Below are 15,274 nucleotides of genomic sequence, written 5' to 3' on the forward strand. Positions count from 1 at the left end.
TATTAATGATAACCACTGCATTACTGAAGATTTCAATGAATGTTGTCAGTGTTTTTTCTAACCAAATTCAACACCCATTATGTCACTGCCATAGCAGCTACCATGAAGTTACTACCCTTCTATCAGAACCTGGCGTTGTTTCAGTGCTACTCAATCTGAGTGGTGGTCTTAGATATAGCTTTCGGGAGGAGCAACAGCAAGGAAATTGGAGGGAAGGAGAAGCAAAAATTTTTCTTCACAAAGATAAAGAAAGAAAGAAGAGATGCAGTAAAGATCTTGGACATTTTTTTTTTCCAGAGGGCGGAGGGGGAAACGCGAGAACAAAAATATTTTTTGGCAAAAACAGACTCAGCAGCGGTCCAAAGCAGATTTCCTCTTTTTTTTTTTTTTTTTCTGGGGATGGGTGCACACCCAACCACCCACCTGGGTGGGTAGTTGGGTGTGAGTGGAGGGTAAAGGAAGAGAAAAATTATTTCTTCTGCAAAAAGAAAGTCAACGGCACTTTGTTTACAACTTGATGCATTTATACAAACATCGGTGTTTATACACCCATAGTGAACAACTTATTACCATTGTGGCATCAACCGTTCGTATTCCTCAATTGCGCTTTCTTCTGCATTGTGCACATGCTATGCTGCTTCTCGATTTAAAATACTGTGGTGAAGCTTTGCACCAGAACTTCGATAGCATAATGCATACCTGCCAACCTCACAAACACTTGGAAGTACTGATAGAGTCTAGTACTGATGAGGCTTCGAGCACGCCATCACACTTCGCAGCCGCTGTGCCAAACACCGGAGTGCCAGATTCGCCCTGCGCCCGATGCAGCAGCATGTCGCCAAAAAAAAAAGAGGCCCACAAAACAGGTCATACTCGAAAAAAAAAAAAAAAAAGCCCAGCGAAGGTGACAGGCGATACGACAAGCCACAGCGTCCAATACAGAAACTGTGCCTGTCATCAGGTCGTCCAATGAACCGATGACGAAGGCAACGTCACAGAGTGAAAAATGTCCTTACTCTGCAGACAATAAAGGTTACTGCGCACACCCCATCTCTATGCGCCCCTATGTAAGTGGCGCCCCCACCCACCAGCAACGAACGGTGTGACTTTATTAGGAATTTAAAATTGTGCCAGCATTCGTAAAATCGTAAGACGGGTCCAAATTCGTACACTTCACGGAAAATTCGGAAGAGTTGGCAGGTATGATAATGCAATGCAATCTCCCTCACTGTATGTGAGTGAGCTGCTGATCGACTTGGCATCCATCTTCGCACAAGAAATATTTGAAAGGAACTTTGAAAGATCATGGCGTTGTGGTCGGTCAATACTCTCTTTAATCCCCAACACGTGGCATCTATCAATAAATGATCCCACACAAAAATCGATGATGCCAACAAACCCAAGCAGAGCTGGTTTTCATATCAAAAGACATCTTTGTCAAAATTACGACATCAGGCGTTGGCCATCGTGCTTGTCTCTGCAATTCGCAGAAGCATAAAGGCTAGCAGCTCCAAGAAATATGAAAGCTTTCTGTCTCCTGACTACTGTTCCTGGCCTGCATTTCTGCTACTCAGAAGACTGCCGAGGTGTCGAGGCAGTCTTCTAAGCAGCAGGCAGCCACACTGGAAGAAAAACTTGCGACCTCAGATATACATTAAACCATGCACCAATTGATATCAAAACATTTGGCCATATACATACTCGGCATCACTTTAGCGTATACTTTAGTACAGAATTACTACAGCATATACTTTAGCCTTTAGCACATACTCTCCGACCTGCTTAATGAGGCTACACGGTATTCAAACTTTACAGCACAGACGAAAAATTCAAACTGAAGTTCCTTTTTTTAGCTCAGGGATATTAAACTGTCTTTAAATCTTGATGATTACATTTCACCCTTCATATCGAGAACAAGGCATCGTCATGCCGAGTCCCTTACTCCATCAACACCAGAACAAACGTCTTCAAAGTTTGTTTGTTTTCCACACAGGCTAAATGAGTGAAATCTCCCGTTGGTGTCATTACTGAGTACTGAAGTGATTAAACACCTGGTTGTGTAAGGCATTGTAGTACTTTCTACTTTGGCGTTTTATTATGTATTGTTTGTTTCAATTATATAGTGTGAATATTCCTTTTCTTTTTCTAGCCTTGCTATTGCAGAATTTTGATCTTGCTTTGTCCGCTGTGATCAATATTTGTGTAATTTTTCTCTCACTTGTTGAATGTAACTATTACCACTCCTGCTAGGGCCCACTGTAGGGCCTGCAATATTTTATAAATAAATAAAATATTGCATTTTACAGAGTACCAGAACAACAGATATATGGAGGGCAGCAGCAGCTAAGGTAGGAACATCTTGTGGTAGTTTGTTGAAGCACAAAGCATCAGAAACGTTATTGTGTTTCCTGCAGTTCAAGTCAAAAGAGCCATCAGTGTCATACCTGCCAACCTGTGAACATGAAAGATCATAAAATACCACGGAGATGACACCGATGGAGGAGGCATGTTTGGTCGGAGATTTTGTTTGCGGATCTATTGTTCAAATTAGCATAAAATTATCTCACATGCGAAAATTTGAAGATTAGTTTTTTTGTATGCATATCTTTTAATCTCTAGACTCATCTTTAAAATTCGGGATTCTCTTGTTGAACCGATTCGTGCAAGAATTTAATTTTTCCTGCACATTTAAGAATGGAACAAACTGCTTAAGGAGAGTATTTATTATGTGCAATTAGTTATTTGCATCACGGTTATTATGTTCTTATGTTTTGCAACTGTTTGCTGCTTGTCACAACTGCTTAGATTGCATTTCTCTGCGTGTGTTTACAAATCATGCCTTCTCCCCAGTTGTAATGGTACTCTATGGCGCTGTAACTAAAGACAAATATAAATATAAAAATACACATATGCTCAAATTGATGCACTACTGATGACATGTGCCAGTTTAGTACCACCTGCATGCATTGTTAATGAGTGCATTTCTGTGTTTCAGAACAGTGATCAGACCAGACATCACCGACACTAGAAACAGGAAAACTGCCCCCTACAAGTGTCATTACTATTATGTACTGAATCAGCATAAATTAAAAAGCGAACAATCCCGAGACTATTATGTTTTCTTCCGTTTCCGGACTCGCCTGAATTTCTAACAGAGGCTTTTTTCAGACCCCAAATGTACCCTTGAAACTATTCTTCCATTCTTAGAAACCATCTGCAGGGCAATTACAGATCGCACATCCTTGCAATTACACATAAGATGCAATCTGATTGGATATTTTCTGTTCATATTTAAATTTATTCTGGTGGTACATATTGGTTATGCACCTGTGTTTAAGAGACATGTTTTCTGTTGCACTTATTTTTGAAGTATGCCTCTGTAAACCTACGTTAAGCTGAATGTTCCATTTACTTGATCAGATATATCTGCAAGGCAAAGGAAAAATTACAAAAGTAGCAGTTGGCATCCACTTGAAAATTGGAACAGTGCTATACAAAGGTAACTCACACAGTTTCCTCAAGGATAAAGAACATTCGTTGAGGCAGCTGCTCTGTATAGAGTGACCATTCCGAAATATCTGTGGTTTCAGTTTTGATAACTGCACCAAAATGTGTCAGAAATGTGAATGGGTTTTGTTTCTAACTAGATGGTACTTTCTTCTAGGAGGATGCGATATGTCCCTTACATAAAGTACAAGTGAATACGAGCTAGAAGTCTAGCCACCTGGATAAACAATGCTGAGGTGATGACACAACACTCGCGCTGCCCAGTGCACATGCTGGCAAGACACAGACGCACCTGGAAGTTCTCCACGATGGCCTCGTCTGCTTCGGAAAAGTGGGCTTTCACTAGTGCTTCCGTGTTCTCCCGCTTGATGGTGTACGGTGCACTTTCGTCGAATGAGGACAGCAACTCGTCCTCGGTGGCCTTCGCAGCTTCGACGACGCACACCCCCACCTTCGTCGGGATAACCTCATCCCAAATGGCAAAGTAGTTCTTTATGCTGTGGCTGAGAAGTGGCGAGATGTTCACCATTGTGAATGGCACGTTGTGGTATGCAAGACCGTTTAGGAGCACGCTGGCTGTGCGCTCCACAACTGGTGGAGATGAGCACTCCACAACCGGTGTGAAGCAGATGAGCAGTCGTGACGCAGCACCAACGCTTTGGCTTTGTGCAGAGTATGTCCCACAGTAAAAGTGAAGGCCATTGCTTTCGGGTGATGGGACTGCCACAAGCGGCACTTGCCGTAGGGGGCGATAGAACGGCTGGTGTGGTAGCATCACGCCGGAGCCAGAACTGACGAAATGCCGTGACTGGTGCAGACAGCAAACTGCATGCGGAGAAGTAGGAGGAGGAAGTGCGCTATAGAGGATATTCCAGACATTTACAAGCTACTCAGAAAAAGTAATTAAGGTATCAAGTACAGTGCAAAAAAAGGTAACCAAGTAGTGTCATTTGGAGAAGTAGAGTAGAATACTAGCTGCCCTCAGAAAGAGCGTTCTTTTTCTTCGAAATTTGAGTCGCACAGATTGTTCCTGCCTTTTATGAACAAGCTGTCATAGAATATTGAAATAGATGAGAGTTAAGCTTTTACAGATGCACAAAATCAAGGCTAAAGGTTTCTTTGTGACATTGTAAAGGGATTTGAAACTAAAAAACTTTAAATTAGCAGTGGTTAATACACTTAATATTTATTAAGTTTGCATAGAACTAGAGGGTAGTGTAAAAATTCTTTAAAAACGTTTTAAACTAAGAGCATTTTAAATTACCATACGTGTCAACTTGTGAACATTAAAATTCATAGAAATCTGGCAGACATGGCAAAGAAGGGGAGAATAGCACACAATAAGAAGCATTACCCCGAGCACGCACTTTTTATAGCATACGCAGGCACTTTGTTAACAATGATTTACATTTAGATGCAACACAAAAGTTCAGCAGCAAACTTGGAACAGCAGAGATTTGGGAGCAACACATAGTTTTTAGATCACAGTGACTTTTTTCAGTGACATTGCTGTTGTAGGAGGGACGTGACGGCGGCTGTACGAGCCGTGCCGTCGTCCCTGATCAGAAGGGCGAAGGCGGCGAGCCGAGCGACGGCTGCGACGACCAGCGTGGCTGGCTTTTGGAACGACACTGCGCGTGCCGAGCTTGCGCCTCGGGCACGCGCTGCGCTTCTTTATTTTTCTCCTTCTTTGATAGCCGGTGCCTTGGCGCCGGCTATCAGCGCTCCGCAGCGCTTCGCGCTGCGGAGCGCTTTGTTCGGCGCTACACTGTTGTCTATTTCACCTGCTCCACGAACTTGCCTGAATAAACGTGCTCAAAGCAAGTACCCCTTTAACAACAACCTTTAAATGACTTCCAATGGAAACTATGGAGACAAACAAACGAAACGTTTTTGCGAACAGAATTTATTTTTCTTAAAACTTGACACAACACTATGCACCCACACCATGGCCGTTAGTGGACGCTGCGTGCCAACGAAGGTGACTGAACTTACATACACCGAAGCATTCGACATACTGCAGAAGCATTTCGCACCCAGCCAGAACGAAATAGCCCCAATCCTACAAATTTTTCTGACACACCTAGATGCCAGGTAAGCCAGTCAAAGATTTCCTCATGGCTCTTTGGCTGATAGCAGATGCCTGCAACTTCGGCTCTTTATTATACAGGATGCTCTGGGATGGGATAGTCGGTGGCTTGCAGGATCACGCAGTACGCCGTCAATTGCTTGCAAAAGCATCCTTAACAAAAAGCAAAGCGAAAGAAAACTAGAAGACGATGAGGACTTCACCTGAGGATGACATTGACGGGAACCGAGGGGTCGCAGCGGAGCGCCAGAACAAGGAGACCAGCTCGGCAGGCTTTTAGAACCAACTGGCGCGTGCGGTGCTTGCGCCGATAGCACGCGCCGCCCAACTTTATTGTCGTCGTCATTCGCAGCCAGCCCCAAAGCGCTGGCGAAGAGCGCCGACCTAAGCGTCCCCGCTTAGCAGCGTCGGTGGGCGCTACAGGGCCCCCCTCCCAGACGGAACGGCGAAATGTACTCGTCGACGAGGCGGAGAAGGAGCTGTCGTAGTTGCAAGCATATCGACGGGTGCGCCGGCGACATCCACGAGGAGCTCCTTGGGAGGCGTCTCGACGTAGGCCGGTTTGAGGCGGTCTAATGAAACGACCTCTTCGCGACCATTCAAAACGATGGTGGCGGACTTCTGCGTCTTGTGAAGGACACGGTACGGTCCGTCGTAGGATGGTGTAAGAGGCGCCTTTACAGCGTCGCGTCTGAGGAACACGTGGGACGAAGACGCAAGGTCCGAGTGCACAAAGATCCTGTGGTCCGATGATCGAGGCGGGACGGGGCGCAGTTGCTGAATGCAGTCCTGCAGGCGTTGGAGGTACTGTAGCGGCTGGGGCGAGGGGGTCGAAGGAACGAACAAGTCTCCAGGAAGCCGCAGGGGAGCGCCGTAGACGAGTTCGGCCGCTGAACAGCCAAGCTCACGACGAAGGACGGCACGTAAGCCGAGAAGCACCATAGGAAGGTGGTCGACCCAGTGGTTGCGATCAAGGCGCGCAGTGAGGGCAGCCTTGAGCTGGCGATGGAGCCGCTCAACCATGCCGTTGGCACAGGGATGGTATGCAGTGGTACGGCCGTGCTTAGTGCCAAGCAGGTGGCTGAGCGAAGTGAAGAGTGTGCAGTCAAATTGCCGGCCGCGATCAGTTGTCACAATAGTGGGGCAGCCGAAGCGGGAAACCCATGCTGAAATGAAGGCTTTGGCGACCGTTTCCGCAGTGATGTCCGGAATGGGCACGGCTTCGGGCCAACGTGTGAAGCGGTCGATCATTGTTAGAATGTAGCGGCAGTCGTGAGAGTGAGGAAGTGGTCCAACCAAATCGAGATGGACGTGGTCAAAGCGGCAGCCAGGTGGCAAGAACGACTGCGTGGGAGTCTTCGTGTGGCGGGTCACTTTGGTGGTCTGGCATGCGAGGCACGAGCGTGCCCACTGGCGAACATCGGTGCTAATGCTTGGCCAGACATACCGCTCTGTAACGAGGCGCTGCGTGGCTCGGATGCTGGGATGACAGATGTCATGAAGTGATTGGAACACCGCACGACGGAAGGCAGCCGGAACGAAGGGTCGAGGTGCCGCCGCTGACATGTCGCACCAGAGGGAACCAGGCACAAACGGGTGAGGAACGAGTTGTAGACGGAGGGAACGGGGATGGTCACGCAGCGCTTGCAACTCAGGGTCTGCCATCTGCGCACGAGCTAGACCTTCCCAATCCACAGTCGATGTAGAAGTGCCAAGGGAGGTGATGCGTGAAAGTGCATCAGCTGCCTCGTTGTCGGTGCCTTTGACGTGCCGGATATCCGTTGTGAACTCCGATATATAAGCCAGTTGACGAAGTTCACGTGCGACGTACTTGGAAGAGTTTGTACGGAAGACATACACGAGAGGTTTATGATCCGTGAGAACATAAAATGGCTGGCCCTCCAAGAAGTGTCGGAAGTGCTGGATGGTGGTGTAGATGGCGAGCAGCTCGCGGCCAAAAACGCTGTAGCGAGTCTCGGCAGGTTGGAGCTTTCGAGAGAAAAAACCCAGTGGGCGCCACTCGGAGTTGATTTTCTGCTGGAGAACAGCGCCGATTGCCACACTGGAAGCATCCACCATGATGCGGGTTGGCACGTTAGTTCTCGGGTGTACGAGAAGTACCGCATCGGCGACGGCTTGTTTAGCAGCCCTGAGAGCAGCGGCCGCTTCGGGAGACAAGGAAATCGCAGATGAGGAGCCCTTGGTCGTGCGAAGAAGGTCAGTCAGTGGGTGTAGAAGCTCAGCGCAGTGCGGAATAAAACGTCGGGAGAAATTCACTAGGCCGAGGAACTCACGCAGCTGGCGTAGGGTAGTGGGTGCTGGGAAGTCTTTCACGGCCTGGACGTGAGAGGGCAAAGGGCGTATTCCCAGCGCCGAGATGTGGTGTCCCAGGAACTCGAGCTCGGAAGACCCAAATACACATTTCTGGGGGTTTACAACCAGGCCAAATTGTTGAAGGCGTTGAAAGAGTTCCCGGAGGTGACGCTCGTGATCTTGTGGATTGGGACTCGCGACGAGGATGTCGTCGATGTAGGCAAATACAGCCGGGAGGCCACGCGTTACCTCGGCGATGAATCGCTGGAACGTTTGAGCTGCGTTGCGTAACCCAAAGGGCATGCGCACATACTCAAACAAGCCGAAGGGTGTAGTAATGGCTGTCTTCGGGATATCGGCAGGCTCAACGGGGATTTGGTGATAGGCCTTGACAAGGTCCACTTTACTAAAGATTTTGCATCCTTCCAAATGGCCTGTGAAATCTTGGATGTGTGGAAGGGGATAGCTATCGTGGACCGTGTGAGCGTTGAGCGCCCGGTAGTCACCGCACGGACGCCAGTCACCCGGTTCTTTCTTGGGCACCAGATGCAGTGGGGAGGCCCAACTGCTGGAGGAAGGGCGAATAATACCTAGCTGGAGCATGTGCTCGAATTCCCGTTTAGCAATGGCCAGACGCTCACCGAAGAGGCGGCGTGGACGAGCTGCGACGGGCGGACCACGCGTGACAATATGGTGGGTGACGCTGTGCTTGGGTGGCTGATTTAAATTGCAGGGCCTCGTCACTTCAGGGAAATCTGCGAGGATTCGAGCGTACGGGCATGAAGGGATCAGCGTGCGGATGCCAGTGGGAGCGACAGCCGACAGAACGCCAGCGATGGAGAGGCGCGTCTTGCTGTCAATCAGGCGATGGCGGCGCATGCTGACGTCGAGGTCGAAATGGGTCAGGAAGTCGGAGCCGAGGATAGGCTGATGAACGTCGGCCACGATGAAGACCCACCGGAACGTGCGCCGCAGGCCAAGGTCGAGAGTGAGGGACCGCAGACCATACGTGGCGATGGAGGTAGAGTTTGCCGCGCGTAGCGTAGGTCCAGGTGACTTAGAAACGCGGTCACGCTTGGAGGACGGCAGTACACTGACCTCGGCACCCGTGTCTACAAGGAACCGCAGGCCGGAAATGCGATCCGTGACTATGAAAAGGCGGCCGGGTTGTAAGGCGAAGTCACATGCCGCCGTCAGTGATCTCGCGGTGCGTTTCCCGACCATTCGCATGGGGACTTGCACCGACGGGCGCGGTGCTGGAAAGTGCGATGGTACCAGCAGATAGGCGAGCGTCGAGGACTGTGCGAGCGGAGACTGGTCGGGGAAGAGGGACGGCGGCTGGGACATGAGGTAGAGCCGCGCTAGGCATGGGAGGACGTCCGAAGGGCGTCGATGGAAACGGCGAGCTGGTCGATCCGGGACTCTAAGCGGGCTATGATTGAGGACTGTGGCGTAGAAGAGAGGGCGGCGACTGAAGGAGAAGTCGCGTCGTGGACTCGATCAGCGAGCTGGGCGAGGCGGTCGAGGGTCAAGTCCTCTGTAGCAGCCAAGACAAGGCGGGTGGACTGTGGTAAGCGCTGCAAGAAGAGCTCCCTCAACAGCGCACCGTTCGGGTCGACCTTGCTTGTGCCCAAGAGCTGTCGCATGCTGTCGAGCAGCTGGGAAGGGCGGCGATCTCCAAGGTCCTCGGATGTGAGCAGGTGCTGGAGGCGCGCGCTCTCGGACGCCGTGGTGCGTTCTAAAATGCTCTGCTTCAGTTGCTGGTACGGGGCATCACTCAAAGGTGCAGCGATAACGTCTGCCACTTCTTGAGCTACCTCCGGAGACAGGTTGCAAAGTAAGTGGCGAAAACGCGAAATCTCCGAGGTGATGTTTTGCAGATCGAAGATGGCTTCGACCTGGGCGAACCAAACCTGCGGGTTCTTGCGGCAGAACGTGGGCAGGTGGAGCTGTAGAGCTGCGACGTCCCGTGGGCGCGAGGTAACGTCAGGCGGGAGGTTGCCTGAGGGCGGGAGGTTGCTGGGGTCGGTCATCTCTTAGGCCGGAGTCACCACTGACGGGAACCGAGGGGTCGCAGCGGAGCGCCAGAACAAGGAGACCAGCTCGGCAGGCTTTTAGAACCGACTGGCGCGTGCGGTGCTTGCGCCGATAGCACGCGCCGCCCAACTTTATTGTCGTCGTCATTCGCAGCCAGCCCCAAAGCGCTGGCGAAGAGCGCCGACCTAAGCGTCCCCGCTTAGCAGCGTCGGTGGGCGCTACAACATGTTAAGAAACATGGGTGCACGGCGCGAGTCTTCCTGGGAAGCCAGGCCACCATGCTTCAGTTGCGGAAACATGGGGCACGAGCCTGGGACGTGCCGATTCCACACAGCAAAGTGGCAACAGTACCAGTAGCATGGCCATTATCGCAAGATCTGCCCCAGACGGGCAAACAGTAGAACGAGGGAACCTACAATGTGGGTGCACCAGCAAATAATTGCGGGAAACATCAACGATCCAGGACCAAAAGGTCTGTTGTTCCTCGTTGGTACTGCAGATAATTTTGTCGAAAACATTCACACCGGAAAGCCAAAATGTGCACTCTACTTTGGGGTGGAGTGGCAGTCAAGATGCAGCTAGACACAGGGTCCTCAGATTCTATTATCACTTGGCCCACCTACGTACAGCACCAAGATGCGTGGCCGAAACTGCTAGAATCGCTGCTCAAGTTGAAACGCTTCCTTGGACCACTGACAGCGTGTGGCCAGTTGCAACTCGACGTTTGCTTACGCTCGAGGACTACAAAAGGCACACTGGCTGTTCTGGGTTGTTCTGGGCTGAACCTGTGTGACCAGGACGTCATGGGAGCACTTGACCTTCTGGGAGAGCCGGTGCTCAGCGCAACACATGAAGGTGAGATTGTAACCACAGTAGCAAAGCTGGCAGTGGTGTTGAAGGCTTATTAGAAGAGTTTTTCAACGTGTTTCGACCAGAGCTAGGGCTCACAGAGGGGCCGCCTGCCCATTTGCCTTTGCGTGACAATGCAGTTCCCTGGTTATGCAAGATACGGCAGGTGCTGTACGCATTGCGCTCTAAAGTCAAGGCCAAAATTGATCGGTTAGTTGAGAGTGAAATTCTTGCCCCGGTCCCACACTAGAAGTGGGCGGCACCCGTGGTGGCAGTTGTAAAACTTAATAGCAGCATTCGCTTATGCGGTGCTTTTAAAACTACAGCCAAGCAAGCATGCCACTCGATCCAATATCCTCTCCCTTGCATAAAGGACATCATGGAAATGCTAAACGGTGGCGAAGTTTTTACAACTATCAATCTTTGTGAAGCATACAATCAAATTGCTTTAGACGAAGAATAGCAGCTGCTCACAACAGTGAATACCCGGAAGGGCCTTTTTTGCTTCAGCCGCCTCCTGTTTGGAGTAGATTTTACGCCGGTGCCCTTTCAATACTGCATGAAAACAATTTTGCAAGGAATGCCAGGTGTGCAGATCTATTTTGAAGAGGCAATTATTGCAGAAAAGCGTAACAATGCCACCACTTTGCGCCGAGTGCAGGGGAGATTCAGTGAGTTCGGGGTGCGACTGAATCAGAAGTCTAGATTGAAGTCTAGTGAAGTCTAGTGAGGTTGATTTTTGGGGTTACAGAATTAGCAACAAAGGTCTTCATACCAAACGGGCCCGGGCCGTCGCCGAAGGACTCTGTCTACCGGCCCCGACCTGGGTGGAGCCACCGGATTGATTGGCGGGGCCTCCGGCCCCGCTTTAATTCCTTCTCCTCAGGACCTCAATATAGTTTGTACTCACTCACTCACCAAAACGGAAAATCTGGATGCTATTCTGGAAGTCGAAGCACCTGGGGGGGGGGGAGGTGCCCAAGTTAAGGTCGTTTTTGAGTCTTGTCACCTATTTATTACCAAAGGTTTCTACCTAAGGCAGCCACAATTATTGCACCTTTGTATGAACTTTTGCACTCAAGGATGAAGTGGAAATGGGGCGTTGCCCGGCAGCAGGCCTTCAAGGAGGTAAAAACAATTGACATTACGACCCAGACAAACAAACTTTTGGCACTAGAATGTGACACTTCAGCAGCCGGCATTGGAGCCGTCACAGCTCCAATGCCTTTCGTCATTCTTGTTATCCCTTTGTCTATGTATGCACTGTAAGTCAAGTTTGTTAATATGACTGCTACCGTCCATATCCGATAAAAAAGTGGTGCCAATGTTAGAAAAATAAGACAGTCGAATATGTTAAATTATTTCATCTGGTTTATCCTTTTTTTCATGCATCTTCAGACCAGACACTTCTGATGGCTTGCCGTCGTGTACAAGTGGACGCATATTTAAACCCACACCTTTGTCTTCCAGAAGATCTTGAATTGTGAACCCCCTTCTCTGCCACGACAATGTCTCCTTCACCAGATTCAAAGTCAAGAAAGTCACTGCCAATGACACAACCTCTGATATAGAGCCTGTAAATGATTCCGAAACAAAACTAAACCACTAGCTATAACGCCGACTAGTCCCTTAAATGTGTTTGTTGGTTTGTTTGCAGGTAATGTGCGAGACTGCACTGCAAGCAAGCTAGGCACTATACACTTTGGTTGCGCCCAAGATCACTCACACTGATGACTACTTTTCAAGAAACGATGCAGGCATCATTTCGTTGAGGACCTGTTGTAGTGCCCAAAGAGGCAACTTAACTAGATTGAAGTAGAGCCTATTATTCTACAATGAGCATAACCTTGAAACAGCTGCCTGTGAAATGCTGAACCTGTGAGCTAGATCCTACTCAAACAGACCAAGCCGAAGCCAGACAAGAACAAGAAATAATTCATTCTCCTTGTCCAGTTTCCATTTTACACAGTTCAACGGTTGAAGCATTTCCCCATTGTTGACGTTGGGACAAACATGCTTGAACAATGCCACAAAATGGTTGTAATAAGGCAAGCCGCCAATATAGAACATGAAATCCTCACTGCTGTCTTTAAACTTGATCAAACAAAATGGCACATTCTTTCTTTGCTCTTTCTTAAGAACATGTTCCACACAACACTTCTCCCTTCCCTTAATATATTTACTTTCAATATTTCTTCCACAAGATCATCAATAATATGGCTGCACTGTTGTTTTAGTTAAGCTGTGCTGCCTGTTTTTCTACAAGAGCTTTTGCAGTTTCCAGCTCTGAAAGTGTGTCCGGGGTTTCTTGAGCTGACCCCACATCTACAGGCCAGGCACTTTCCTCACCTTCTGTGTCTCTTACTTCTGCTTTGTTTTGCCCTAGCAATGAACGCAGCTTCACCAGGTACTTTCTTGTCTGTTTAGGCAAAGACCATCACTGACCAAGGCTTCTGCCCTTCTTTGAAAGTTTAAATGTAAACCCCGAAGGTACGGCCACATCATGAAGAATCTGCCATCCACTTGCCACTTGCGGTATGCAATCTCATTTCTTCAAGTGCTTGTTGCATACTTCGTTTACGGAGAAGAAGGGGCTTTCGTCTCGACTGATGGCAATTATCAATCTTTTGCGGAGCTCTAGATTCTTTGGAAAGCAGTCAAAGGATACCCAAGAGCAGGCGCACATACAAACATAATTTTTCTATGAAATAATTGCATTTCAAGAGTAGTTTCACTTAATATTTGAAGCGGAATTGGTGAAGAGAAATGTTACAAGCATTATGCCATACGCAAACAAGCATGCACAAAAAACACAAGGACAAATTATGCAAGCTTGCAACACACTCATCACACTAATATTGCTTCGAAAGTTTTTTTTTTTTTTTTTCACCATGCAAGCAATAAAATAACACTTAAATGAATAATTCCAAATACTTTGATAAACCATAGTCTTATTACTTTTACATGTCGTTCTTAACCCATTGAGGGTCACCACCATGCAAGTATAGCGGCGGTGGCAAATCCCAAATGGTGATGGCTGTGCATGTTATGGCGACGACAGAAACCTTCAAAAAGTATTCGCCTTATTAAAGTAAAGCAACATCTAGTATTGCTCCGGAGGTGCAGAAACCTTCCATGACTTCTAAAGAAATTCTTAGTGTGCTGCCGCCTCTCAGCTTTCGCCAAAACAGATTTTTCACTTCGCTCTAGAATGGCTGCAGTCGCATTACATTGGGAGTATTCCTGCTTCACCTAATTTCCTGCTGCATGCCTTTGCCCACCTTATAATCGACATTCTCATGCGTGTTGGTTTGAGTTACAGGCATCAGGATCAATCTCATTTCTTATCACTAAAGAATTTCAATCTGCAATACAAAAATCGTCAGCCCTTCCACTCCGTGACATCACAACAAATGGAGGGTATATGTAACCTTTCACAGTGCTGAACGCAGGCAGTTTTCCCTTGATTAAATATTCCTTACACGTAACGCTAACTCTAATTTCACTGAGGTCTTCTCCACTAGTAGCGTAATGTTCATTCAACACTTCCCAAGGCATTGTGTCGCTGTTCGTCGGAGTGGATCCCACTGATGAGAGACAAGTTGTTGTCGAACCACAAATGCTTGCGTTCGATGTCTCGAATTCTTCAAAATGAAATTGCTTCAAAATTAACTATGTCCGTCACGTAAGACAATAAATGGCTCATACCCCCGTAAACGCGGCCTATCCATTACGACAGAAGAGAAGTGAAATTCTATGCTGGAATGATGAGCGGCAAGCCAGCTGTGGAAGAAGAGGACAACAAACATGGGAGCAATGGCAAACGCGTTCGTGCGAGGGGTGCCAACGTGCCAGCTGCAGAAGGAGATGACGACGCTCGAGCCATTCTGATGATAGTTTCTGCGAACAGACACGGACGTTAAGGCTAGACATAGACAAGCTTCGCTTGTAAAATTTGATTCCGGGAGAACGCATTTCTCGGAAGAATTACCCTCAAAGGGTTCAATCAGCAAGTTTAAAGATAACCAAGTGTCGTGTCAAGTATGCTCTCGAGCTGTTCTAAGAGCTTTTCAGACCAACTCTTTCTATAAAAAGAAATTGTAAAGTTCAGCACCAGTGTAAAGTCCGAGGACCTCGTTGTCCAGTAAACCAGGCTTCAAGTACGGTGAAGGACAAGGCACCTGAAGCTCCGAGAGCAGCACATCTTACGCTGCTGTTCATTCAAGCAAGAAGACGAAGAACCCCCATGCCATGTGCACTCAATCCACCGCACTTTTTTTTTTTCTTTGTTTGAGTGCAAGCTATTTCTTTGCTATTATCAACAGAGATAACATTAAATTCAAACTCTTTCTTACCATAATGCTTCATTTCAGCTATGAGCTGTTTAACCCCAAACGCCCAAAACACTGTTCTGAACTACCCCACATTTTTGCAACAAAAATCGTGGGAGTGTTTGAGATGTAAACAGGTGCTTCGAAA

The 15,274-nt window shown here is 48.2% G+C and overlaps 1 protein-coding gene across 5 annotated transcripts in view; it reads right to left on the bottom strand.

Annotated features, from left to right (window-relative positions):
• The window catches only part of LOC119433933 (E3 SUMO-protein ligase PIAS3), a 144,247-nt gene that overhangs the window by 118,149 nt on the left and 10,824 nt on the right, over positions 1–15,274 (bottom strand). For 3 of the 5 annotated variants that reach the window (XM_049658972.1, XM_037701223.2, XM_049658973.1), the window contains exon 2: positions 3,800–4,332. In XM_049658972.1, coding sequence (XP_049514929.1) covers positions 3,800–4,282 — 483 coding nt within the window. In that variant the 5' untranslated portion in view covers positions 4,283–4,332. Of the gene's footprint in view, positions 1–3,799; positions 4,333–15,274 lie in introns of those variants that run through there. The other 2 variants (XM_049658975.1, XM_049658974.1) reach the window with 1 other exon arrangement.

This window comes from Dermacentor silvarum, chromosome 11, assembly GCF_013339745.2.
Source record: "Dermacentor silvarum isolate Dsil-2018 chromosome 11, BIME_Dsil_1.4, whole genome shotgun sequence".
Classification (NCBI taxonomy): Eukaryota; Metazoa; Arthropoda; class Arachnida; order Ixodida; family Ixodidae; genus Dermacentor; species Dermacentor silvarum.